This window comes from Misgurnus anguillicaudatus, chromosome 14, assembly GCF_027580225.2.
Source record: "Misgurnus anguillicaudatus chromosome 14, ASM2758022v2, whole genome shotgun sequence".
Lineage (NCBI taxonomy): Eukaryota > Metazoa > Chordata > Actinopteri > Cypriniformes > Cobitidae > Misgurnus > Misgurnus anguillicaudatus.
In genome coordinates this window covers 30,804,357-30,830,631 of record NC_073350.2, presented here as the reverse complement: position 1 = coordinate 30,830,631, position 26,275 = coordinate 30,804,357, and the positions used below count along the sequence as shown (strand labels likewise).

General features: G+C 37.6%; 1 protein-coding gene across 3 annotated transcripts; it reads right to left on the bottom strand.

The window, feature by feature from the left end:
- Positions 1-7,181: 7,181 nt before the first annotated feature.
- Positions 7,182-25,055, bottom strand: LOC129427225 (inter-alpha-trypsin inhibitor heavy chain H3). 3 transcript variants are annotated; one of them, XM_073876289.1, is made up of 21 exons: positions 24,903-24,992; positions 24,025-24,051; positions 23,766-23,929; positions 23,440-23,544; positions 23,179-23,341; positions 22,967-23,077; positions 22,729-22,857; positions 22,504-22,620; positions 21,997-22,165; positions 21,805-21,915; positions 19,770-19,951; positions 19,500-19,679; positions 19,262-19,389; positions 16,188-16,369; positions 9,303-9,338; positions 9,164-9,217; positions 8,885-9,001; positions 8,002-8,176; positions 7,752-7,900; positions 7,562-7,637; positions 7,182-7,487 (listed from the first exon to the last, which is right to left on the bottom strand). In XM_073876289.1, exons 1-21 carry the CDS (start codon positions 24,975-24,977, stop codon positions 7,373-7,375), a joined length of 2,565 nt encoding a protein of 854 aa, XP_073732390.1. In that variant the 5' UTR covers positions 24,978-24,992; the 3' UTR covers positions 7,182-7,372. The 3 variants fall into 3 exon arrangements, with proteins under 3 accessions (XP_073732390.1, XP_073732391.1, XP_073732392.1); XM_073876290.1 differs by having other exon boundaries at positions 8,885-8,998; XM_073876291.1 differs by lacking the exon at positions 24,025-24,051 and having other exon boundaries at positions 24,903-25,055.
- Positions 25,056-26,275: the final 1,220 nt, after the last annotated feature.

Sequence of the window (26,275 nt, the reverse complement as noted above, 5' to 3'; positions counted from 1 at the left end):
GAGTACTTTAAAGACGTATATGGAGTACTTTAAAGACGTATATGGAGTACTTTAAAGACGGTCCCTAAATTCACCGCGCTATCAAATTGTCAAATATTGGCAAAACTGTTTCATCTTGAACGAATCCCTGAAGTAAAATCTCATTTGTTCATCCATGCTAATTTGCTAAATATGCTTTTGCTGTCTAAACATGATGTTCTATTGAGTACACGTAAGCTTTAATCACATCACAAGAACACAACCTTTGTCATGTCGAGACCACAGCAGCTTGTTTTCTCGTGATCTCGACATAACAAAAGTTGTATTCTTGTGATGTGATTAAAGCTAAAAGATAACGAGAAAATTAAGTAGTGATCACGAGAACACAACAAGCAAAAATAAATCTAGAACACGACCTCTCTTGGCTTTAAACTACCAAATTACTAATTGAGCAGCTTAACATGTGAGGTAATGTAATGAATCTACCTGTTAATACAACAAACTGTCGTCTTCGCCCTTCAAAGAGTGGACACAGAATGTGAGAGATGCTGCTGAGCGGGCGGGAAATCACGAAGTGGATTACCAGAAACAGTGGATCTTTAGAAGAGCAGCAACAGAACACTTTGACTGGGGTTGGCGAGAGGGGCATCTCAGGCGATTAGGGCAGAGGGGCAGTTGCTCTAGCCACCAGGCCACCCCCCTGTGCACGGCCCTGATATATACACACATGTAATTGTTTCTTAAATACATACATGAATGTGTGTGTATTTATATATACATAATAATTACACACAGCACAAGCTCATATGTTATGCAAAAAATTACTTTTATTTTGTATGAGATTAATCTAGATTCATCTATGCCCAGCCCTAATTAATATACATTTCATATATAAAAAGCATTTACTTAATGCTTAATGCCGCCCCCTTAACGTTGGCCAGAGAGGAAAGCTACTTTAAAGCTCCACTGTGTACTTCTTTTAGTTAATTCTTAGCAAAAACCCATGTTTTCTTTCAAAAGTATGTGCTCATTCATGTGTAATTACTTCCACCCCACTAATCAAAGTATTCTCGTAAGTGTAGAATCTGCTATTTAAAATGCATACCGCCGTATCGCTCTCTGGCTGAATCCATGTTGTGCCTCCATCTTTGAAATACATTCGCCGACGAGGGACATTCCTGAAATTCAAGCTCCGCCTTTCGCGCTTTCAGACAACACTGACGCTGGTTGCACGGAGGTTGCATGTGTAGGCGGTATACGTCATCAAGACAGACTTATTTCAGAATATTAACAATTATAAAGCTGACAATTATTCTTAGTTAATTGTAAATTGATGTAATATGCTTATGACTTGCGAATGTAATGCTCAGTTAATTTAAATAGACCAGGCTTGATGACGTATGCAGCCTGCGACCTGCGTAGACTGAATCCTTCGGCCGCACGCCGTGTTACCTGCGATCTAATGCTTTGATTTGAAAGCCTGTTGAAGAACTATTCTCGAGGACATTAAAACAAGTCGCCAAGGAAGCGAAACAGGGATTTTAAACAACAACGCGACAGGAAAAACATCAAGACCAAAGTCAATATTGGAGTTAGTTTTCCAAGATGAGCCTCAATGGACACTGAAGTTGCTAAGTTACTTTATATCTTCACCACAGGTAATTCAGCATATTTGTTTACATCTATACAGTCTATGTTGTAAACTTGAAGTTTTATAGTTCCTTGGCTAACTATAGCATGGTTATGAAGTTAGTGTAAACACGCATGTGGTTTTGTGCTCGAACAGCCACACGCCGTCTCTCCGCCCATTTCTGTAATCTGAGGTACTGAGATAAATGTTTTTCAACTTTTCTGACCTCTAACACAAACACACGGTGTACAGCGCTATTTTAAGCCTTTCATTGATAAAACGCCGCTGATCTGCGCGTCGTTCGTTTCATTTTACAAGCGTGTGAAAGTTGTGCAATCTTATTTCACCAATATCAGAGAAAGCTCTTACATATACACGGACATGTAACGTGTACTTAAAACATTAGCATTGGACTCTGACATATTAGTTTCGCGTCCATGTGATTACTCCAGCTCATAATTAAATGACAGGAGAGGGACTCGTCCACAGACCATCTCCTCAGTAATCTGGAGAGAAGCGGTCGAAATAAAGAGACGGATTTAAACACCAAGTGTAAACGTAATGTGTCTCTCTCGTCCACTTGTGATCTGATCGACGAAAACACATCTAAATACCAAGTGTAACAGCCCCTGTGATATTTTTCCTCGCGTGGATGAAAAAGGAGTGTCTAAGCTACGTTTATGGTTGTTTTTGTATGTGATTTTAAGCGGACATATCATGACAATCAGACTTTTTACATGTTTAACATAAATCTGTGTGCTTTGACGGATCACACGATTGCAAATTGTTCATTTTTTTCATTGCTTTAGCTTTAGCTACTGGAAGCCATGTTAACCTTGACATGACAGGGCCACCGTACTAGTTAAAACGCGTTCCGAATGGTGGGGGCTAGAGCGTAATAATCAGTTGGTTGTCATATAGATTAACATTAACATTTTACCAAAAAGTTAAATATATGATGCAAATTAATACAAAATAAAATTGTGTAGTTGCACTATTTCACTGCTAGTCATGTTATAATTTATTTTAAAAATTAAAAATCAAAACTGAGTTCACTGTGTGTGTGCCATAATGAGTGTCTAAGTAGGTCAGTAAAATGGGTAAAAACACGTGACCTGAGGTTGAGCTCTAATTGGCTGGTTTCAGATCCGACCTGGGGCACAGGACTGTGTGCCCCAAATCCTCCCACTTATGTTGTAAGCGAATCAGTATTGTTTTTAATGTTTTTTACCTCCTGTGATTGGACCGTTCTCAGAGTCTCATAACCGCGTTGCAGATTGCTGTGTTAACTTATACAGTACTGATCAGTGAAAGCAAGTGAAATATCTTGAGATGAAGAAAAAAATGATTTTATCATTACAAAATCACTCTATAGAAGGTAATTAATTGATGAATAAATAAAGGATTAAGAACCTTGGACCAGATCGACCAACGGAGTCAAATGATGGCAATCTGTGTGCTCCACCACTTCTCATGGCAAACGGAGTTGGCTAGCTGGATATCATGTAAGTCTTGAGTTTTAATTTTTTCCCTGTTTGCAGTTTTAAAGTCTGAATGTATTATAGACGTGCACGACATGACATTTTGTGGCGCGTTTGAGCTTGTGTTGCGTGGACAAAATGAGAATGAGAGCTCATATATAATCCGGTATATTCCGTGGCTTGGTCAACTTTCTTGTTGTTCGTTTTGTTGTTGTAGAGTTTAAAAAAGCACCCACGAGAAAACCACTGTTTATAAGGGAACTTCATGAACCGTGCAGATTGAGCTGATGGACTGTATGTACTTAGTCTGTTTTGAGGGAAAAATGTGCTTGTGCTATTGCTATAAAAACAAAAAGAAACGTACAAGCCTGTGATTAGGCAACTTTAGTGTCTCTTTTTGTGTGTGTTTGGTTGCATTAAACGAAAAGTCTTTGACATACTAGAGAGACACAGAGCAAGCTCTGCTAAGGGAAAACGCCTAGATTAGCTCCATGGAAAATACACGTATAGGGAACCTCAAGGGGGTGCTATACGGGGGCCTAGCCAAACACAGGTTTTCAGGAATGCAGCTAGTGAGAGTGCCGATGCTCCGCAATATCAGCCCTTAAGGCGGTGGAGGAGAACAAAAACAGTTTTTGTGACGTTTTTGCACTAAAGGCCTTCCATAGTGGTGCAAATGTGCAGCACCAAAACAGAGGCGGCAAGCCAACACACGAGCCGACCTTCTGTGTTCTTACTGGTTTGAGGAAAGAACCCGAGAGGATACCAGCTCAATATGAACACTATAAAATCTATTGAACATATTAGGTGTTGCCCAACCAGCAGCTCTACAGATGTCTGTTAGCGCACGAGCCAATGCCCAAGCTGATGCAACACTTCTCGTAGAGTGTGCTCTTAGATTAAAGGGGCAAGGAATACCCTGTCTTTCATAAGCAAGGGCAATAGTGTCTACAATCCAATGAGACATCCTCTGCTTGATGACAGCTTTCCCTTTCTGCTGACCACCGTAACAAAGCTTTAGGACTTCAGAGCAGTTCTTTGTCTGAGTTCAATCCACATACACACGTAGTGCACGTACAGGACATAACAAAGCCATGGCTGCGTCTGCATCCTCCAAAGGCATCGCTTGCAAGTTTACCACCTGATCTTTAACCCTTTAGGCGCCAGAGGTTTTTTCCTAAAACATTTAATTTTGACATGTTACTTTCAAAAGGCTATATCTTAAACGTGATAAGAGATAGAGACTTTCTGTAAATTAGAGAAATATTAAGGATGAAACACTTTATGGAGGGAAATAAAATTTAATTAAATTTAATCATTAAATTAGCATATTATGACGTCATATGTGGCAGCCATCTTGAATTTTCATGAAAAGTCACATGTTTGAATGATAAAATGCAGCACTTCTTTCCCCCCAAAATGTCCCTCACCTTCTGTATGCTATATTGCACAATACTGAATGCTCAGGTAAATAGTAGGTAGTAAACAAACTGATCTGCGCGCCGATAGACTAACGTTATGCATAATGGCTCCTCTGCCCCGTGTAATGTAACTCCGCCTCTGCTCCTGCTACGAGCCGCATGGCCAGTAGTGATGGGCAGTCCGGCTCTTTCCATTGATTCGGCTCTTTCGGCTCAAGCGCTGGCTCTACATTTTAGTGATGGCAGTCCGGCTCTTTTAATAGATTCGGCTCTTCTGGCTCGGCTCCCTTAGAAGAGCCGGCTCCCCTGCATGCGTCTGAAGATTCGGCTCTGCTCGTTCGCTACAAAGAATCAGCTCTTAGAGCCGCTCGTTCGCGAACGACCCATCACTAATGGCCAGATCTTCCTCGCATGCGCCCCGAGTGGAGAGAATTTGCACAGCTTGGACTATTGCCTTTACTGTCGCCGTGATTGTGTGCACGGGACGGAGCACTGGAAGTCGTCCGCTCGCCCGACAGACTCCCAGGGCCCGTCGGGAAGACGCAGCTCGCTCTACATTGCTTGCACGGTAAAAAGACTGGACGCGCATATTACCTCCAGCCTCATTCCCCACACCTGTAACACGCCCGCTAACCCGATGAATTCTCCGACCCCGTGTAACATTCCCACCACTGACATTGGGCAAAGGATTCATCATGTGCTTGGTGTATAACTTAGCTACACTTTCACTTTGTCCAGCCGCACGATTGCAAAGCAGGGGCGCGTCTGAATCGTGGTCACTAAATGAATCACCAGCATCTTCTGAAGGCAGATATTCCCCTTCATAATCATTGTCAGCGAATATAAGACCCAATACTTCATTGCAGGTAAGCTTTTTTGATGCCATTATATGATCATGTATTGAAAAAACTCGCTGAGGTTATCGCTCTGATAAAATGACTCACTTGCACACTAGCTTTGCTGTTGCGCACTTCAATGCGCTCTTGCTCTAATAGTTTGTATAGAAGCATGATGTTTTTCTGAGTCGGGTATAAAGTATGACATGTCTGCCATCTAGTGGAGGGGGGATGAACGAAATTTGACACCCTATGTGACAAAATCGGCAGTTACATTCAGTGACGCATCTTGTCGACAAAAGTCGACCGTGGCGCCTAGAGGGTTAAAAGGAGTGGTGGGAACTTTAGGCATGTAGCCGGACCTAGGTCTCAGTGTTATGCTGGATTCAGCAGGTCCAAACTGAAGGCACAAATCGTTGACAAAAATGCATGAAGGTCCCCTATCCTCTTGACAGAAGCCAATGTGAGTTAGAGTTTTCATTGTAAGAAACTTAACACTCACAGAGTGCAGAGGCTCAAATGGGGCGTCCTATAAGGCGATATCGAGGTGGATATCGACGCAACATCTATTTTAATAGTAGAGGGTAACAGCCTTTTCTCCAAACAGTGCTGGAAATATAACAGCACGACTCTGATGGGCATTCTCGTTGAGAAGTACACCAGTCAACAAACAGGTTCCATTTAAGCGCATAAGCCTGTCTTGTAGCGCTGCAAAAATAGTGTTCCAGAGATCGGGACCAGGGTGCCATAATGTACCCCCTTCTTGAGAAAGAAGGTCCTTCCTTAGGGGTATCTTCCAGGGAGGGGCTGTCGCAAGGAGCATGAGTTCTGCAAAACCAGTTTCCGGTTGTCCAGTATGGTGCAACTAACAGAATGCTCTCCTCGTCCTCCCTGACTTTGCACAGCGTCTGTGCGATAAGGCTCACTGGGGGAACGCATATTTGCGCATACCCCGCAGCCAGCTGTGCGCCAGTGCGTCCATGCCGAGCGTTCCCTCGGTCAATGAATAAAACACTCTGGTGGGTGGAGTGGTGCCTTCACCATCTCTCGAAGAGCGATCCCGACCATCTCTAGGTTGCCCGTCACAGGGCCCTTTGAATTTTCTCTTTCCTACTTTTGCGGTGGGCCAAGCGGGCGGGGCGGGAATCGGAATCGTTTGCCGAATCGTGACCTCCCTCATGCAGGTCTCTCAGTGCTTCATCAGGCGATGAACATGAAGCAAGGCCATAGCGTGCAGGGCAGAGGCTGCCTCCCCACAGGCCCTGTAAGCACTCCGAAGAGTGTCTACAGGCCCGTGAGGGAAGGATTGGTCGGTCCCTCCAGGTGGCAGCCACACAGGCCGAACACAACTGCATCGAGGCCGGATGTAACCCTTAGCGGCCCCGCCGTGGTGTGTGTGTGTGCGCGTGCGTGCGTGTGTGTGTGTGTGTGTGTAAATGCATGTTTTACATTCATTAAGTAATCGTGTTATCTTGTTTTTCCCTAAATCATTTACATTTTAATCATTAACATTAAAGGCACACTCTTTTTATGACTAACAGTAAAGGGTAAAAAAATGCCAAAAATTAAAACGGATAAAACGGAATTTGGGAAAAAATAAAACGGAATTTGGGAAAAAATAAAACAGATTTTATAGGGTCCTAATAAAGTAGTATTTGAAGAATGTATAATGCGTGTCGAGAACATTAATATCATTATCTCATTATTGGGAGAGGTGGCTTTGCATTTAAGCTCCTCATATTTAATTTAACCAATGTAAATATAATATTGCTAGAGATTTACAGTAGAACATCTATAAAACTCCAGCAAACATCACACAGATGGCTGGAGCACATTATTGCTTAGTAGATTTTATTGTGATTTTTTGAATACAGTAAAATATGTGTCCAACAGCAAGAGGCATTGGTTTGACTTCAGTATGAAGACAGAAAAGCACATGGATAAAATCAAGCAGATTTTTAAAAAGCAAAGAGGCAAATGGTTAAGGTATGCTCTGTATTATATCACATACACATGCTGTGAACTCTACATGTGAGTAACAGTAAAATCAGAAATCTCTCCGTTCATCACAGCCTGGAACGGCACAAGCCAACATCTGACGACTGGAGCTGAAGCACTTCTGTAGTCTGTCATTTCATCCCTACAATTAGCAGATACATTTTTCTATTAGATAAGTAAATGACAACATATAAAAACACATGAATATTTACGTACCATGACGCTTTCACATCATTGTCCATTATCTTTAGAGTTGACCCTTGAATCTCCTCATAAGAAATTTTGTCTTTTCCTTAAATATTATCCACAGATATTGTGATTAGATCACAGACATGTTGGTTATATTCATACGTGTTGTGTTTGAATGTTAATGTGTAATTATTTACACAGTGTGTTACTTTCTTACCTAAAATACCTGCCAAAGTGACATCTTTTGGTTGTTGCCGAACCGCAGGCCACAGAAACACATCCTTACGTTTCTTATGAAGTACAATAACAACACTGATGTTTCCAAACGTAACATCCATTTTATTGTCCCGCAGAATCAATATGATACTGTTGAGATAAAGTAATTATAATACCTCTTCATAGACTGAAAATAGAAAACTGAATATTTAGTAAAACACTTATTTTGGTGGAACTGTTGTAGTATTTACCCCTCATAATTATGTAGGAAACGTTTCTGGCCCCACAGATACTGAACATTATTCTGGCCATCATTATAATTAATAGACTTTGTATTTATTGTCAGGTGATGGTTTGTTTTGTAATGAATGGTGATTTGTTGGAATCCAGCTTTAGATGCCATAGACTCTCCATTCATAGAGAACCCTAAGACGTACACAAAATACCACAGTAAAGATCAGTTGTTCAATAATGTGTGCTCATTTTTAACCCTAATATTAGGAGGATCTAATGATTGGTAAAAAAAAACGAAAACTTTTGACAACATTGTCATCAGTAGCTGGTATTTTCCAATTTGCATTTGCAAAACATTACAAATGCTAATTAAGAGTGGCCTTTTCAATATTCAAGAAGCTATTTTGTCATCATGACAAGAAAACCATAAAACAGAGCTGAGCTTAATTACCCTGTGTATAAAGCTAAGTTACGTATTACACGTTACCTTAATATTAATATTATTATTAATATTAATAATAATAATAATAATAATAATAATAATAATTATTATTGTTATTATTATTATTATTATTATTATAAGTAGTAGTAGTAGTAGTAGTAGCAGTAGTAGTAGTAGTATTACTGCTATTGGTATTGTTATTATTATTATTATAAATATCATCATTATTATTTGTTTTGGGGAAAGGCATGGTTAATACAAGACAAGAAAACTTATTTTTATTATAATTAATTAAATATAATTTTTGAAATGATTAAATGAGGACATTTGTAAAATGTGTTTGACTTACATTATGACATTTGACATTCTTATTTGTTATTAACCAATATACAAATAATACCCATTTCGTTCATGAAAGAGATACTGTATATGCATGTAAATATGTATGAATGTCTGACCTAAAGCAGAATCCTGTAGCAGTTTTAGTTTGTGAGGAATAGGGACATCAAAACAAAGTGGTTTCGGCTGACCATCAGCAGGCAGCAGGAACCGATTATTAGGAACTGCAGGAACTGCTGTAAAAAAAAAACAATAGAACACCATCAGACTTTTTTCATTTGGCAAGAAAAATTTGAATGCAGAAAATACTTGTTTTGTTATCCTGTCTCCAAGTCTAAATGGGGTAATTATGATATGAAATTCTATATTGCATAATGTCTGAGAGATATTACACTCACCTGATTGAGTAGGTGCACCATATGTAGGTGCCATGTTTGGACCCTCGTCATAATCTATGAACCACAAAAATGTTAACAAATTTATTATACATTTACCAGATTCAAGACAGAATCAAAGTTCATGGATTTTCATACACACCATAGATCATCCCAACGTCAGCCTCACTTTCATAATCTAAAGGAGGACAAGTTATATAATGAGTTTTGAAATAATTGGATCAACAAATGATTCAAATAATCAGTATAGTAAAATGCACCAAATGTTGTTTTGTAATAAGCCGTGAAAACAACAACTGTTTCATTTTATCATCTCCTTTCACAAAACTAATAATGCATAAAATTATTTTCTCTTCAAAACACGATTGTACATTTTTATTCATGAGTCTTGACTAAGTAAAGAGCAATTCCAGTGTGACATTTTCAGTCAAAAATTGTAAGTATAATTTCTCAGAGAATGTACTATATAATGTACAACATACTTTGTAGGAATTGTGTGAATAAAAATGCATAATCCGGTTATACCCATCAAATGAAAAAGGTATAGCTTTCAAATAATCTTTTTTTTTCATGTGAAAAACAGCATTATGGATGTGACATTTCTTCATTATAGACGGTTTCTGCAGTAACAACATGACAATTTTGAAAGCTGCACTTATAAGTATGGAAAATAATAACAATAAAAGAAACATAAGCATTGGTATTATTTAGGCGAAAAATATTGACATCTGAGACATCAGTATGGTTAAAAACATTTGGTTAAAACCTTTTCAAAATTTTCCAGTTGATATTTGCATGGAATATGATGACATTAATTTGAGAAAAGGTACAAAAGAGGTACAAAACTGCACTTTTCTTTCGGTTAATTTTTGTACATTTATGAGTATACATTAAATTGAAATATTTTACCTTGGCTTTTAGGGTACAATATTATACCCAAAGGACCTATTGTGTACCTTAAGTAGCAGAGGTGTGGACTCGAGTCATGTGACTTGGACTCGAGTCAGACTCGAGTCATGAATTTGATGACTTCAGACTCGACTCGACAAAATGTACAAAGACTTGCAACTCGACTTGGACTTGAACATCAATGACTCGTGACTTCACTTGGACTTGCGCCTTATGACTCGAGAAGACTTGCTACTTCACACGAAAACCTGGGGAATTTTTTTTCACACGGGCGCGCCGCTCTCAGTGTATCTGCATCTGTGAAAAAAAATGTGCACAACCTGCATGCAGAGAGCACGCGTGCTGCCTGCACGACAGCCAATCACTGTAGTGTAGTCCCACGTTGGTTTGGATGTTGGGACCGTACCAGCAGTACAGCTCAGCAGTGGTGGAGTCTACGTGATACGCAGGTACGCCTTATACCCACTAGGAATTGTCAAGGAATTTCGTATACCCACTAAAAATAGCGCAAGGATGTGTAACAGGATGGTGACCAGCATGCTACATTTGCTACTTTAGCGGGTTGAAATGAATATACATTTTAGGCTATATATTTGGTGTTTTTTACTTCCTGCCTACTGCGCGATCCGATCGGCATATGAAATTTCTATTGCGGCGCGAAAGTGACTGGGGAGCAGACCGATGTGGCGCCACAGGCGAGTGACAGCAAAGTACCGCGAGAGTGATTCCAGTTATCTCATGGAGAACTCTGCTTTGAATCGCTCTCGCGGTACTTTGACATCACCAAGAGGTCTGCTTAGCGCCAAATGAAGTCGAACCTGCAGTGTAGCTGCTCACACGACACTGTAAACAAACACTCCATATGAAGTGAACGAGTGCTGCAACATAAAACCCGGAGAGTTAACAACGCACATGTGAGTAAACAACATTTAAATCATCAGTCCAGTTTATTACTTTATCTGGAGGTAAGGCTCCAAATGCAATAAAATAAGCCCGTGTTTATGTACTGATGGTTTTTAGCTGCCTTCAGCATGTTTGCTTGTGCTTCACACAGTGTTAAACTTTCCTTCTCTGTGTTCATTTATATATCTACGTTCAAGATGTATATGATCTTAAACTTCTGTTTGGTTTGGGTGTCTAATATTAGGCAATATGATAATCTTGTAACAATAATTAAGTAAAAGCCTATTTTCATTTTTAGACAATGCTTGTATTATATGCAAATAAGCTTTTTATATCAAAGACTATGCAAATTAGAGTTAATTCATGGTCATCTTAAATGTGTATTAAATAAAAACATTTACACCATTAAATTACACATGGTAATATTATCAATCGTTGTCAGATATAGCTATTGAAAGAGTGGATTTTTTTCTCCTTCAATGCATGTTTTAGCCATGGTTTGAAGATTGTAAACAGTTTATTTAATTTTAATTAACAGTTGAGTAGCTTTTGGCCCTGAGTTAGATGTTAATTAACACTAAACTAGTCTAAAAATCAGTCCAGTTTCCCCAGCTGTAAATGCCATTGGCTATTAAAGTCTTTTTTTTTCTCTTATAATAAACTGACATGTTCATACACATTCAGTTTATGTGTTTATGAGCAAACTTTCAGAATGCTCTGTTCCCAGACAGCAGACGACTCTGGGCCGGATCCGCACCGGATCAGCGCCAGAGCTGTTGACTTCGGCACAGCTCCGGAGCGGATCCAGCCCAGAGTCATCTGCTGTCTGGGGTTACATGAATATCTATACTGTGTGCATCTGTGAGTGTAGTGGTGCATATGGGGTGTCGGGCTGGGACGAGTGAGCATAAGGGTCGAAGGGAAAACAAAAATCTAGACTACACCACTGCAGCTAAGTCATTACATTGACATGGCAGAAGGACAGAATGCCCTTTTGTTCTGGGCACTATTCCTTCACTCTTTTAAGTAGCCATCCGAGTCTTGGCAATGCCTCCTTCTAGTTCTCCAGTGGAGCGAGTTTTCAGCCATGGTGGCATCATTCTGCGTCCCTATCACGCACAAATGACTGACAGACTTTTGGTCAATTTGATCTTTTGCAAATGCAATGCAGTATAGGGGCCTCCCTCCACCTGTCCACAGCACGCATTTTATTTCTGTGGTAAGAGGACTTGAAATGACTCGAAAGTAAAATGGTAGGACTTTGGACTCGACTTGAGACTTGTTGGCTTTGACTTATGACTCGACTCGGGACTTGCCTCGTCTTTGACTCGACTTGACTCGGGACTCGAAAGCAAAGACTTGAGACTTACTTGTGACTTGCATAACAATGACTTTGTCCCACCTCTGTTAAGTAGCAATTTTACCGGTTAAATGTTAGGGGTACAAAACAGTTAACTGTACTTTTAAAGGTACGCAATAGATCCTTAAGGTACAGTAATGTTCCCCAAAAGGTACAACATTGTGTTATGTTTTGTATACATGGTGGAACCTTAGGGTACCACCCCAATGACAGAAAATGTACAGTTTTGTACCATTTTTTTCTGACAGTCTTTGCAATACAACCAGTAAGAAATATTTTTTTATTTGTGAATGGGGATTCAATTTAATTTATCCTTCATACGAAAATAAACTGTTTACAAAACCAAAAAATATGGCATACCTGGAGCTGCCGTTAAACCTGAAACATGAGTATAAAATAAAGGGCACAGTTAGGATATTTAGACACATTTCAATAGATAATATTAAATAAAAAAAATGTCCTGCAACATTCTGAGTGCATAGCTTGTCACTATTTTATACCTTACCATAGCCAATTTGAAGAGATATTCCCGGATCTGGTAAAAAAAACATTTAAGAGTAAATCCTATACAGAATTTATATATAATGTATACATTTGGTACAACATGTAGCTTTTAGTTAGCCTACTAATATGCACTCTTTTGTACAGTTTGTACCTCTGAGGTACTACTCTTTAAATGCAAAGATGTACCGTCTGAAAGAGTACCACAGTGACAGTAGTGACACAGTGACATTTTTTTACATCCTAGAGAATATTCGAGAATATATATATATGTGGATTTTTTTTAATCAGTTTATACCACTAGTCAACTTAATGAATATAACATGGAAAATGTGAATGCACATTTATATATATATTCAATAGATTTATAGCATTTAAAAAAAAAAAAAACTTGTCATGGATTTATTGCATTTTGTGGAAAAAATAAAAATCTTTGTTAGCATTAGAAATAAAGTCAGTCCTTAGAATAGCTACATCATTATTTGTTTGCAAATGCCACATTGCTTGGTGTTTTTTTTATAGACAAAACGAACACATATAAAGTGAAATATTTAATTTAACTGTTTAAGCGTTGTTAAACAAGACCTTTGATAAAGGAGCTATTTAAATCAGTAGTTCCCAAACTTTTTCACAAAATTTTTCCCACATAAAATTAAATAGAACTCAGAATGACTAGACAGATGCATATTCACTACCAAAATGGCAAAAAAAGAAGAAAAATCTTGTTTTGTCCAATTTTTAATAATTTTAAAAAGGACATTTCACAAGAATTTTTTTTAGATGTCAAACAAATCTTTGGTGTCCCCAGAGTGTGAAGTTTCAGCTCAAAATACCCCGACACTCTGAGGCTATTTTGGGGATATCCGCCTGGATTTGGCCTACCCAATTTCAAAAGCTTTGGTATCATTTTACAGGAAACTCTTTGAAATTTCATAAAACACTGTTAAAAGTGCTCAACATGGTTTTATGTGTTGTCAGTCCTCTAATAAACACAAAATAAATAGACGCTTTTGATGTTTTTTTTCTAAAGTCTGTATTTAAAAGTGTATAACTCTGGCCCTGAGTGGTAACGAAACCTGCAGACAGTTTTGTTTGATTCCAGTAGTTGCCAGCTTACAGTAGCATAATAAATGCAAAAGTTATTTTACTCCAACTGAAGGGAGGAATAATACCCTTTTTGTATTTAATTTCCGCCTAAAAATATTTGAAGTGCTCCCATAACCACATAGAGTGGAATAAATGCAATATCTTTATATCATTTTGCAGAAAACCCTTTGAAGTTACATAAACAGCTGCTGTTTGTGACAAGTATTGTTATTTATGTTGTTTTTTATATGATGAAAAACCAAATTGTCTTTTTTATGTTGTAAACAATGTCTTTGATAGTGTATAACTCTGGTTCTGTGTTCTGGTTGTTACCAACAGCAGGCAGAAAACACAAAAAAAGAATGAACTCTTTAGCATGACGCATTCAAAAGTTATTCTTATTTTACTGAAGGGTGTGAAAATAAATTTTTCATATAAATATTATTTTTTTTGTTTTGCACATATAAATAGCAAGGGATTATTCCTGCACACAACCAAAAAAATGCTGTGAATGGACTCATTTTTTAGAGTAGGACCTAAAATAAAAGATGGTGTATCATTTGTGGCTATCTTTGCTATCTGAGGCAGTTCACACTCAAGTTCCCCATATGTTTACAAAAGACGATCTACCTCATTATTCGTTCGACGATTGTTGGATATGTGATGAGAAGAGAACAAAAAAACAATGTAGCCTTATTCCTGAGAGTGAGAGCTTTCATGTGGGGGGGTGGTGATGGTGTAAATTAAGTGTAAATAACTTTTTCTAGGTTTATAGAAGCACTGGGTACCCAATTATAGCACTTAAACATGGAAAAGTCATATTTTTATGATAAGTCCCTTTAAGTCATCTTGAGGCCCCCTTGGAAATCTGCTGGGGCCAGGGTTCTAAATTAACTTTTTTGACCACCAGCCAATGTCATTTCCACTAGCCAAATTTTTCCGGTGAGATTAAGAGAAATTATGAGTGCCACTGAATGCAACAATGATTCGTTTTTTCTTTCGCGTACATGCGACAATCCTGACAAAACATGACAACATTTTTGTGATCAAACTAAGCTTCCTTCGTTTCTCTGTCGATATAGCTTTACTAGGGCACAGGCCACTGATTTTTTTGCTGACTTTTTTTGAAAGCCTGCTGTGTGCAAAAAGTGTGCAACAGTATAACACACACATCTGTTGATTTTCTCAGCAATAATGCAATCCTATAGACTTGACAAGAGATTTTTCCTCTAATGTTTAAGACCTGACAGGGTGAGGATGTATGTCTTACCTCTCTTAAACTCATCATCTCTCCTTTCTGCTTTGCACAAAACATTTCTGATGTCAATCTACAGAAGCCATTAATGATCGAGTCAAAATAAGATCAATATTATTTAGAAAAGTACTTCTCGTCATGTCTTCATAATTACTCACTCCCGTGGCGTCACCTTTTGAATGCAGTTGAGCGCTCGGGTGAACGCAAAGACGTGCGTGGACATGGATACATGCGTGCACGCATCAGTGCCACTGCTTCGTCGCTTTTACAAGCGTAAAATGGCTACATTGCATATAGATCTGTTTTTGCCTCTATTACCTTTGTAAAGGAATACACTAGTTAACTGCTAAAATTTAAACTTGAGATTTACAACCTGGGCACAAAAGATTTACACTGGGGCACATAATATTGAATTCGGACATGCCTTGATGCCTTCCTGCCTTGGAAAGCTGCCTCAGAAGGCAGCAATTTAGAGTTTTCGGATGCAGCCTTTAGTCTATCCTCCCTGCTCTGCCCGTTCGTTCTCCTTCTTCTTTTGTGTACGCGCTCAGTTCATTTCCATGGTTTCTTGCGCTGGTTTCGCTGCAAACTGCGCGCAGCCAATTGGAGTATGAAACATCATCACATAGCATTATGGCAAACACAGTGTTCATGGGAAATGTAGGAAGTACTGCCAGAGGGATAAATGAGCGAGAACAGAGCTTTATATCATGCACGCAATGCATCGTGCATCACCGGCCAAACTGGCTAGTAAGTTTTTATTATATTTTTATATCTTAATTTAGAACCCTGGCTGGGGCTCCCTTTTGGCCCCGACCCCCTGGTTGGGAAACACTGATTTAAAGGAGCTATAAGACCTATATATCTTATGTAACCACACAAAAGCAGCTGATTTTAAACTCGCTATATTGCTACTGTTACTTTGTATTTTGTTGTGCAAAATTATGTTACTACTGTAGTGTACTTTTTTGAAAAGAATAAACATTTAAGATATACACATTTTAACTTCTTACATCTAGAAACTGGAGGTCTGTGTGATTCCTTTCCCTCTTTGGGTTTGTCTGCAACCTCCACGTCACCTTCCTGTGGCTTGGTAACAACCATAGATGTGAGAGATGTAACAAACTGATATTTGAGCGAAAGTTTGAGAGCTTCGTTCTTTACAGCCTCTTTTTCTGGACCTTCAAGAAGAACACTGAGACAAAAACAAGGAGAGAAATCAGACAGACAGTCTAGGCTTACAACCTTATATTATTTTAATCACTGTCTTGTTACCTAAAAAATGACATCATTTTGAAACATGTCAGCAACTCTTACTGATAGCTGGGATTGAAAACATTTTTACACAGCGGGTTTAGTTGTAACACAGTGTTACAACTAAACCTCAAGTATACAATGATAATGAAATGAAAACAATGTTGAGTTTCACAGAGCAACAGCCAGGAAGACATAAAGAGCTAACAGGTAAGCACTGCAAACTCTTTCATCCTCTTTAACTTTAAACTTTAAAAAAATGCTGTTTGTCGTGACTCTTCATTTTAATACTGACTCAGTTACAGTAATTTGTGTAATGTTGGACATACGATGAGACAACGCCACATTGACACAGCAATATTGCCTCAGACTCATTTTTATCAGCAGATCAATGTTCATTGAGTTGAGTACACCACAGTTCTGTAACGTTAAGTGGAAAATGTATTCATATATTATGTGTTTTCTCTATCAGTAAGGACTAACGTTGCCTGTCTGTCTGTCTGTCTGTTTGTTCTCAACCAAACAGTCATTCAAGACCTTTTAAAGGTAACATTATCGTGTTCATTCATTCATTTATTTTGTTGTGAGTACATCACAGTTCTGTAAGTGAAAAGTTCATTCATATTTGTGTGTTTTCTCTCTCAGTAAGGACTAACGTTAACTGACTGTCTGTCTGTCTGTCTGTCTGTCTGCTCTCAACCAAACAGTCATTCAAGAACTTTTAAAGGTAACGTTACCACGTTTATTCATTCATTTATTTTGTTGTGAGTACACCACAGTATTGTAAATGAAAAATAAATTCATATTTGTGTGTTCACTATTAGTAAGGACTAACGTTTACTGACTGTCTGTCTGTCTGTCTGTTCTCAACCAAACAGTCATTCAAGACCTTTTAAAGGTAACGTTACCACGTTTATTCATTCATTTATTTTGTTGTGAGTACACCACAGTTTTGTAAATGAAAAATAAATTCATATTTGTGTGTTCGCTATTAGTAAGGACTAACGTTTACTGACTGTCTGTCTGTCTGTCTGTTCTCAACCAAACAGTCATTCAAGACCTTTTAAAGGTAACGTTACCACGGTTATACATTAATTTATTATGTTTTGAGTGCACCACAGTTCTTTAATTGGAAAGAATTCATATTTATGTGTTTTCTCACAGTTTAGCACAAACGTTTCCCACACAAGTTTGAATCTAAGGACTAACTGACTGGCTGTCTGTTTTCAATTAAATGGTCGTTCACTCAAAACCTTTTATAGATCATGTTGCCGGATCCTTTAATTCATTTATTATGTTGTGAGTACACCACCGTTTTTTAATTGGAAAAATAATTCATATTAATGTGTTTTCTCACTGTTTAGCACAAACCTTTCCTGGGCAAGTTTAAATTTCTCTCAGTGAGTACTGACGGACTTCACTCATAAAACCTTTTAAAGGTAACGTTACCACATTTATTTATTATGTTGTGAGTACACCACAGTTCTTTTGATGGAAAATTTATATTTTCATTTGTGTGTGTGTGTGTTTTCTTACTGTTTAGCACAAGCATTTCCCGCCCAAGTTTGAATTTCTCTCAGTAAGTACATCATTCACACGCAAAAACTTTTGCCACATTTGTTTATTATGTTGTTAGTATAGAGGGGTTGCAAGTTTACAAACATTGCAGGGTGCGCGCGCGTCCAGGAGGCAGAAAGCCCGATTGGTGAGCTGATCCGCTACTGCAACAACCTGAAGCGTTCTTTATTGTTTGTATATAAATAAGACTTGATTTTAGTTGGATCTGTTTTTCTGTCTTTATTTTTGCAGTGTTACTGTGATACATGTATGAATTATAATGTTATAATTATAATGCTAGTAACGTAATAGTCGCATCTACTGGTATGTTAACATCAGGCACCCAGCACTGACTCTGTTGGTACTATTTTCCACGCAACAATTTCTTGGCATTTTGACTTACAGACACCACTACTAGCATACAACACAATGCACGTCTCTTCTTTCTGCCTCTCGGTTGCGCGCGCAACCAGTTAGTGACGTCGCCGTGCAACCCGTCTATACTACAGTTCTGTCAGTGGAACATTTTTACACCCTGTGTAATTTGGAAATTTCATGGGAAAAGTGTATGTCTTAAAGGAATAGTCTACTCATTTTCAATATTAAAATATGTTATTACCTTAACTAAGAATTGTTGATACATCCCTCTATCATCTGTGTGCGTGCACGTAAGCGCTGGAGCGCGCTGCGACGCTTCAATAGCATTTAGCTGAGCCCCATTCATTCAATGCTACCATTTAGAGATAAAGTTAGAAGTAACCAAACACATCAACGTTTTTCCTATTTAAGACGAGTAGTTATACGAGCAAGTTTGGTGGTACAAAATAAAACGTAGCACTTTTCTAAGTGGATTTAAAAGAGGAACTATATTTTATGGTGTAATAGCACTTTTGGGAGTACTTCGACTCGCCTGAAAAGTCCGCTCCCCTTCTCACTCTCATAATGGGAGAGGGAGGGTGTTGAAGTACTCCCAAAAGTGCTATTACGCCATAAAATATAGTTCCTCTTTTAAATCCGCTTAGAAAAGCGTTACGTTTTATTTTATACCACCAAACTTGCTCGTATAACTACTCGTCTTAAATAGGAAAAACGTTGATGTGTTTGGTTATTAAATATTAAATATTTTTTAAATGATAGAGCCAAAGCCAAAAAGCGTTAGTTTTTTTACCCCTCTCTATTTGTAGGTTCAAGCTACTGTATTAGATTGGGTTTCATTATAAGACAGAATATTGTCACAGTGTCCAGCTAAAAAAACGTCTGTAAATTATAAACTTACTGTTTGTCCAGAAGTTGCTTCACTGTAAGGTAGGCCCACAGTCTTTCCACAAAATCTTCATGTTCAGATGGGACATCAATTACATCTTTTGTTGTTACAGTGTTTTGGTACGTCACCTTACTGCCTTTCTGCACCGCAATAGTTAACATTGTCGTCATGAATACTGTTATATAAGGGGAAACTTTATGAACTGCTTTAATCCAGAAATATCGATTTAAAACACGAGCCGGGATCTTACTGATATTGCGATGACTTCAGTGCTGATGCTCTCCACATTGTTGTCTGTAATTTGACCGGATACCACAATTTCAGAGCCGTTGAAGTACAGGGCAAAATTGGTCTGGGTAAGATTTGAGACTCCTATGTAGTTAAGTTGAATATCAGTTAGGAGCGGGACGGCAACTTCATCATAAAAGCCCTACCAAACAAATAAAGAGTTAAACATGCTTCAATAGATGGCATAATTCAGCATTGTTGGTGAGTTTACAAATGATTCACTGTTTTGCACCTGCAGCTGTAGATCGGCATCAGAATCCTCATATATTCTGCGAGCAACTCCATTATTTTCCAGTGACATTTTTGTTAAGAAATCAAAATTCACATCATATCCGAAACCAAGACAATAGAGGGGAAACTTTGACCCAATGGCCTTTCTCACATTAGACATAATCCTTTCTGTGTTGGTTTCACCTGTAAGAGAAGGAAATTCCCGTTATAATAAATATGTTTTAATAATGTGAATTTGTGACTCTTTACACTAAGGGCCCTATCTTGCACCCAGCGCAATTGACTTTGTCAGTGACGCATGTATCATTCGTATTTTGCACCGGCGCACAGCGGGGTTGTCCCTCCACCGACACACATCGGCAAACAAGGGAATGATCTTGGTTCAGCGCAAAAAAGGTGGCGTGTTCCGGCGCAAACCATCCCTGATGCTATTTTACAGTTTCAAAAAACAATTGCGCCACTCACCAGAAAAAAATAGTCTAAAGTAAATAATAATTAAAATGTTTTCATAAGAAACCTTAATGTATGTGAACTTAATTTGTAAGTTTGTACTTTGGGGTTGGACTGCTTGCGTTTCTTGACTTTCAGCGGTGAGGGTGGACGCAGCGATGTCCTCTGCTGGTGTCTGTGTAGAGGCAGATCTACCTCCTGTTACACAGCGTGCTCGATTTATGCTGGCAAGCTTGGGATTCCCCCGTCTCCTGACATCATTGTAGCGCTTGCGGCGCAACGTCCTGTCGATGGCGGCTGATGAGACAATTGTGGCTATTTCCTCTCAAGCCTGTTTAACCGACGCTGATTTGGCCGGGTTTAAAAGGGAATGTTGGATGACGTTCTGATTGGTTTATTTGACGTTACGCCCAAACCACACCTATGAATAATGAACCTACTTCAGACCAACCCCATATTGATTTGCGCCTGGAGCAAGAGTTATTCTCCCACCGGGAAAATAGCAGCAGCGCCCAAGATCCGCCCACAAAGTCACTTGCGCTTTGCGCTTCATACTTTCGTTTCAGATCGTTAAAAAAGGCCCTAAGTCCGTCCATCTAAATAAGAAAATGCGCTGCATTAAATTCTCCAACCCAGTATCACGAAATTACGTACAGTACCTATAGTCATGTAAATGTGTGAGTCTTCCGTGACACTGACACTTTTTTCTGCCTTTTTGCGTGACACATTTCTGTTTACGTGGCATTGTCACGTATTTGTTACTTAACTGTTTTGTCCTATTTTCTTACCATTGTCGTTTAGGTTTAGGGTTAGATTTACATAAAATGACATCCTTACCCAATCACCAAATGTAACCCTACACCACAGGGTCAAGGGTTTGAAAATAGGACAAAACAGTTGAGTAACAAATACGTGACAATGACACATAAACAGAAATGCGTTACATGTTCACTCAAAAGGCAGAGGGGCGTGTCGGTGTCATGTAAAGGACTCGCAGATTTGCGTGACTATAGGTACATAATTTCATTATACATGGTTGAATTATCACTTAAATATGAGATTACCGGATAACACGGACCACTGTGTGGATACTCATAAATGTCTGATAGTGTTAAGAGGATGGACATTAACTCTTTCCCCACCATTGACAAGTTATCTTGTCAATTAAGAGAAAACCTTTCCACTAGATGGCGCTCTTACCCAATTTATAAAAAATTAAGCAAAACCGAATTTAATTAATTTTAAACTCTTAATATTTTGGTAATCATTCTGAATATAATCTCTATAATTTAGTTTTTTTTTTACACAAAATTTTGTAGAAGAAACCTACCCATATTTAAGAGGTTATAAAAAGAGAACAAATGAAGGATGATTTTTTTTCTCGTTTTGTTTGTTTGTTTCTTTGTATGAAAGCAGAGGTTCTGTTCTTTCATTTGATATATTTGTGTGTTTATATATTTATAGACAAAAATATTCCTGGAAGGCATTTTGTGAAAAAAAAGGCTGGTTGGGAATGAGTTAACTCTTTAGCTTGTGTTCAGTGGCTGAATGTTTGCAGTGATCATGTTTATCAGTGTATTGTTTGCCTGATGTTGGATCTCCATCGGTCAGAAGAATAAGGATTGAAGCAGATCCAGCTTGTGGCTGCCGTTTGAACATATTTACTCCTTCTAACACCGCAGCATTTATGTCCGTGGCTACAAGAAGATAAAAATATTTGTGTCATTGTTCATTAAATAACAATTTTCCAATATTGCCATCTCACATTGAGAACTGACCTCCTCTATCTGTAATCCTTCTCACAAATGATTTTGCGTCATCCAGGTTTGTCTTGGTAGCTTTAAGGAGTTCACGCTTCCACAAATCAACTCGACTGTCAAACGTGATCAATCCAAAGTGATCGTCCTCAGAAAGATCACTCAAAATCTTTAGCAGTGCCAAACGTGTCTAAAAAAATTCACAGAATTGGAAAATTACTGAAATTGTCTTTAATGCCGTAAATTCCAGTCCTTTTTTAGGAGTCTGACTATGAAATCATTAGTAATTTTGTTGTAATAAATGTATATTATGTACTGTATACGTATTAAATATTTATTCCAACATTTTTGCATATATGATAAATATAAAAACTGAAGCTCTTTTGCTAGGCATGGATTATTAAAACAGTACAAAAAGAAGGATTTGTGACAACGTTTGCAAAGATATTTAACTTGTTATAATCATCATGCTCTCTAGCAACTAATCTAAAGCTTTCATAGGTGGTCAGTAATTCACATTTAATATACCTGCTCAATTTTTTTGCCGCTCATGGAGCCACTTCGGTCAATGATAAAAACCACATTTTTGGCAATACGTGGAAGATCTGAGGGTGCAAAGTTGTGGACGAAATACCCATTTGATACCTGAGAGAAATTAAATGGGATTCAGGATTACTCTTGCAATATTCTTCAGGCAAAATAAGTTAGTATGTTATATAGACACAAATTTATTTTCCACCCACTGAAACTCACTTTCATTTCACCATTAGGATTTTGTCTCTCAACATCATATGTAATGAGCAGGTCTCCTTTCAGCCCATTTTTATCACAGTCTTTGCATTTGGTCTGCTGCTCTCGAGTGGGGTAAAAGGTCACCCATGCCTGAAATGTTCGGATTGATCACTTGTTCACATTGTGAAGTGTACATGAATTATGAAATAACTGTATTTTTATCTATTGTTTACATCTATTGTTTAAATCTATTGTTTACATCGCTGTCAGCTCTGGTAGTTTTGATGGCATTGGCCAGATCATTGGTGCTCAGACCTCCTGTCACCTCCAAGAAGGAAATTCCTGGTTTCTCATGGATGTGTACGTCAATCTAATATAAAGACATACATATGCTTAAACGCATATAAAATAAAGAGTTGAAAACTCTGTATTCAATGCACCACATATAATGTAATAATATTTTTGTCATACCTTAAAATCTGCCACCGTCTGCATTGGTTGTGCATTGATGAGCAGCTCATATTTGCCAAGGCGACGCTTTAGCAGTTCCTCATAAGTCAACTCAAAGGTGACTTTACTGAGAGCGGCCACATTCACTGATGTTTTAAATTCTTCTAAAGTCCTTCCAACAGACCTGAGAGGAAAATTACACCCATCATATTACTGCTCTTCCTATAAAAACATACTTTATAGATGTGTGAATGATATGTGTTTGTTTCAAATGATCAATACTTGATGAGTCCAGCACTTTGTCCTCGTGAAACTGCTTGACTGTACTGCTGCTGAGCGTCTGCTTTCTCCTTCACAACTCCATCATAGCTCTTTCCATCTATGGTCCTGCAGGGAAATTTGCCATTATTTGTTAAAATATTTTTTTATAATTTAACTGTTATACATTAGGGGACAAGTAATTTGCTCATTTTACTTTATGTCATGACAACATTATTTGAATTTTGTTCTTATTTGGTAAAATCATCAGCCTAAATTAAACTTCGACCCACATGCTAGCAATGACTCTCTATTTCTCTTCTCTCGTATTGTGTAATATATTTACCCACATTCTGAATTTGCTGATGAAGGCATTCTTGGGTATTTTCACTTCAAAGAAGATCTCCTGAGATTCATTAAGTCTGTTTGCCACACGGCTTGTGATGATTGTGGTGGCGTAGCGACTGGTCACAGTAGAGTTAATATAGAAACTGTAAATATTCACATCTTGTGTCTGTGTTGAGAAATCAAAAAGTATCATTAAAGTGTAGTCGTGTAGAACTGGGTGATATATATGTACGCCTTCTTTTTACATGCACAAATATTTACTTTTCGGGTTTCTTTTCCAGTAAATATCTGGTCAGAGGACAAATACAGGTTAATGGTTAAATCTCAGTGTGGTGACACAAAGTTCAGTTTTACTTTTTGGTAAACAATGAATTTCTCTTGCTTACTATAGAAACTTGGAACCACTATATGATAATTATGCTCATTATTTGTAAGTCACTTTTTATAAGCGTTAGGGTTAGAAAAGAAAATGTATGACTTAAAACATACCAAAACTTAAAATCTGAATTAAACAAAACATATTAAATTATTTAATTAAGTGCTGTTTGTTTAGTGTATTTGAAGAGTTTCGTTGCAAAACGAGATAAATCCATTTTTTAACATTTTTGTCAAAACATGGTTATTATTATTTTATCATGTTATTATTTTTTTTTATGGTGCTACTTAGCTGTATTTTTTAAGTTATGAAGGTTTTAAATCAAAACAAACCAACTGCAGTTGCATTGAAATTAATTGGAATGCACAACCAAAAAACGCGATTTCTGAACAATTAAAAAAACGATGGTTATCTCGTTTTGCAACGAAACTCTTCATTTATTTTCAAATATTTAATTACACAGAATTTATGATAAATTAATTTATTTTATAAAATGTCATTAAACCGGGGCCCCTTACAGCACCCAGTTTAAGAACCACTGTGCTAAATGAATAAACATTCAGAGCAACCAAACAGATTAAAGTAATGCTCATCTTTTTAGTGAAAAGAGTTCAAAAATACACAATGAATAGATATTTAACAATTCTTATATTTTAAAATAATGTTATGATCTAAAGAACATCTATTTAATTCATATTTCTGTTTGTTTTAGACTACTATTTTATTATTTTTGACTTTATAATTCATATGCAGTGACCCTCACCTTTTTAACAGGAGCTGAAGAGGCAGAGATGAGAAAGAAGCCCAACAGAATCAATCTGAGTGCTGGACGAGTCATTGTAACACTGAAGGAAAACTCACAATGTCTCAAAACATGATGCGTAGCTACAGGACAGAGGGGGCAGGCGAATGTCAAGACCCCATGGTACGCTGATTCTCCTTTGATTGGTTATTATCAAGAGGATGCAGACCCCCCCCCCGCTAGTATTTGTAATAATGTTGTTTCGTTCAGAGGTCATCATCTCTACCCTTACGAAAATATACTTCAAATTAATTTTATTAATATAAAAAAGGGCTGGGCATACACTGAAAAAAATGATTCATTGAATCCAATCAATTTCTCCAAGGCAAGTGGCCGCAACCAACCCACTTAAGCTACATTTAAACAAAAGTTTTATATTTTACTTTGCTTTACTAATCTTTTTTGTTTAAATGTAGCTTAAATAAATTGATTGCAACCACTTACCTTAAAAAAATTGATTAAATTCAATTAATCATTTTTTTCAGTGTAGATGAATCTAGATTAATCTCATACAAAATAAAAGTAATGTTTTGCATAATATATGAGTTTGTGCTTTGTGTTAATATTATGTATATTTAACCACACACACACACAAATACATATACATACATTATATATATACACACATGTAATTGTTTCTTAAATACATACATGAATGTGTGTGTGTTTATATATACATACACTGAAAAAAATGATTCATTGAATTTAATCAATTTTTTTAAGGTAAGTGGTTGCAATCAATTTATTTGAGCTACATTTAAACAAAAAAAGATTAGTTAAGTAAAATAGAATAAAAAACTTTTGTTTAAATGTAGCTTGAATGGGTTGATTGCAACCACTTACCTTAAAAAAATTGATTAAATTCAATGAATCATTTTTTTCAGTGTAATAATTACACACAGCACAAGCTCATATGTTATGCAAAAAATTACTTTTATTTTGTATGAGATTAATCTAGATTCATCTATGACCAGCCTTAATTAATATACATTTAATATATAAAAAGCATTTACTTAAGTAATGTTGGAGTATATTTTAATTACACTTGTAGTTGTAGTAGTATACTTCCTAGTTCCTTAACCCACAATAGTGAACTAGCAACTGGGAACCGAATCCTACCTGGGCGGAGACAGGAAGCACTTCGGAGCCAACCCTAGAAGAGATAACCACTGGGTGGCACTGGAGCCAGTAGGTCTATAAATAAAATCTCTAAATATAACATACTAGAGAGACGCAGAGCAAGCTCTGCTAAGGGAAAATGCGGTAGATTAGCTCCATGGAAAATACACGCATAGGGTACCTCAAGGGGGCGCTATATGGGGGCCTAGCCAAAC

Bases quoted from the DNA above. Each gene is read 5' to 3' on its own strand.
- LOC129427225 (XM_073876289.1), bottom strand. From the start codon at position 24,977: ATGACTCGTCCAGCACTCAGATTGATTCTGTTGGGCTTCTTTCTCATC. The intron at 16,370-19,261 runs GTAAGTTTATAA...TTTTTGTCTCAG, and splicing joins AAGCAACTTCTGGACAAACA to TGTTCTTCTTGAAGGTCCAG. The intron at 7,488-7,561 runs GTACGTAAATAT...TGCTAATTGTAG, and splicing joins AATGATGTGAAAGCGTCATG to GGATGAAATGACAGACTACA.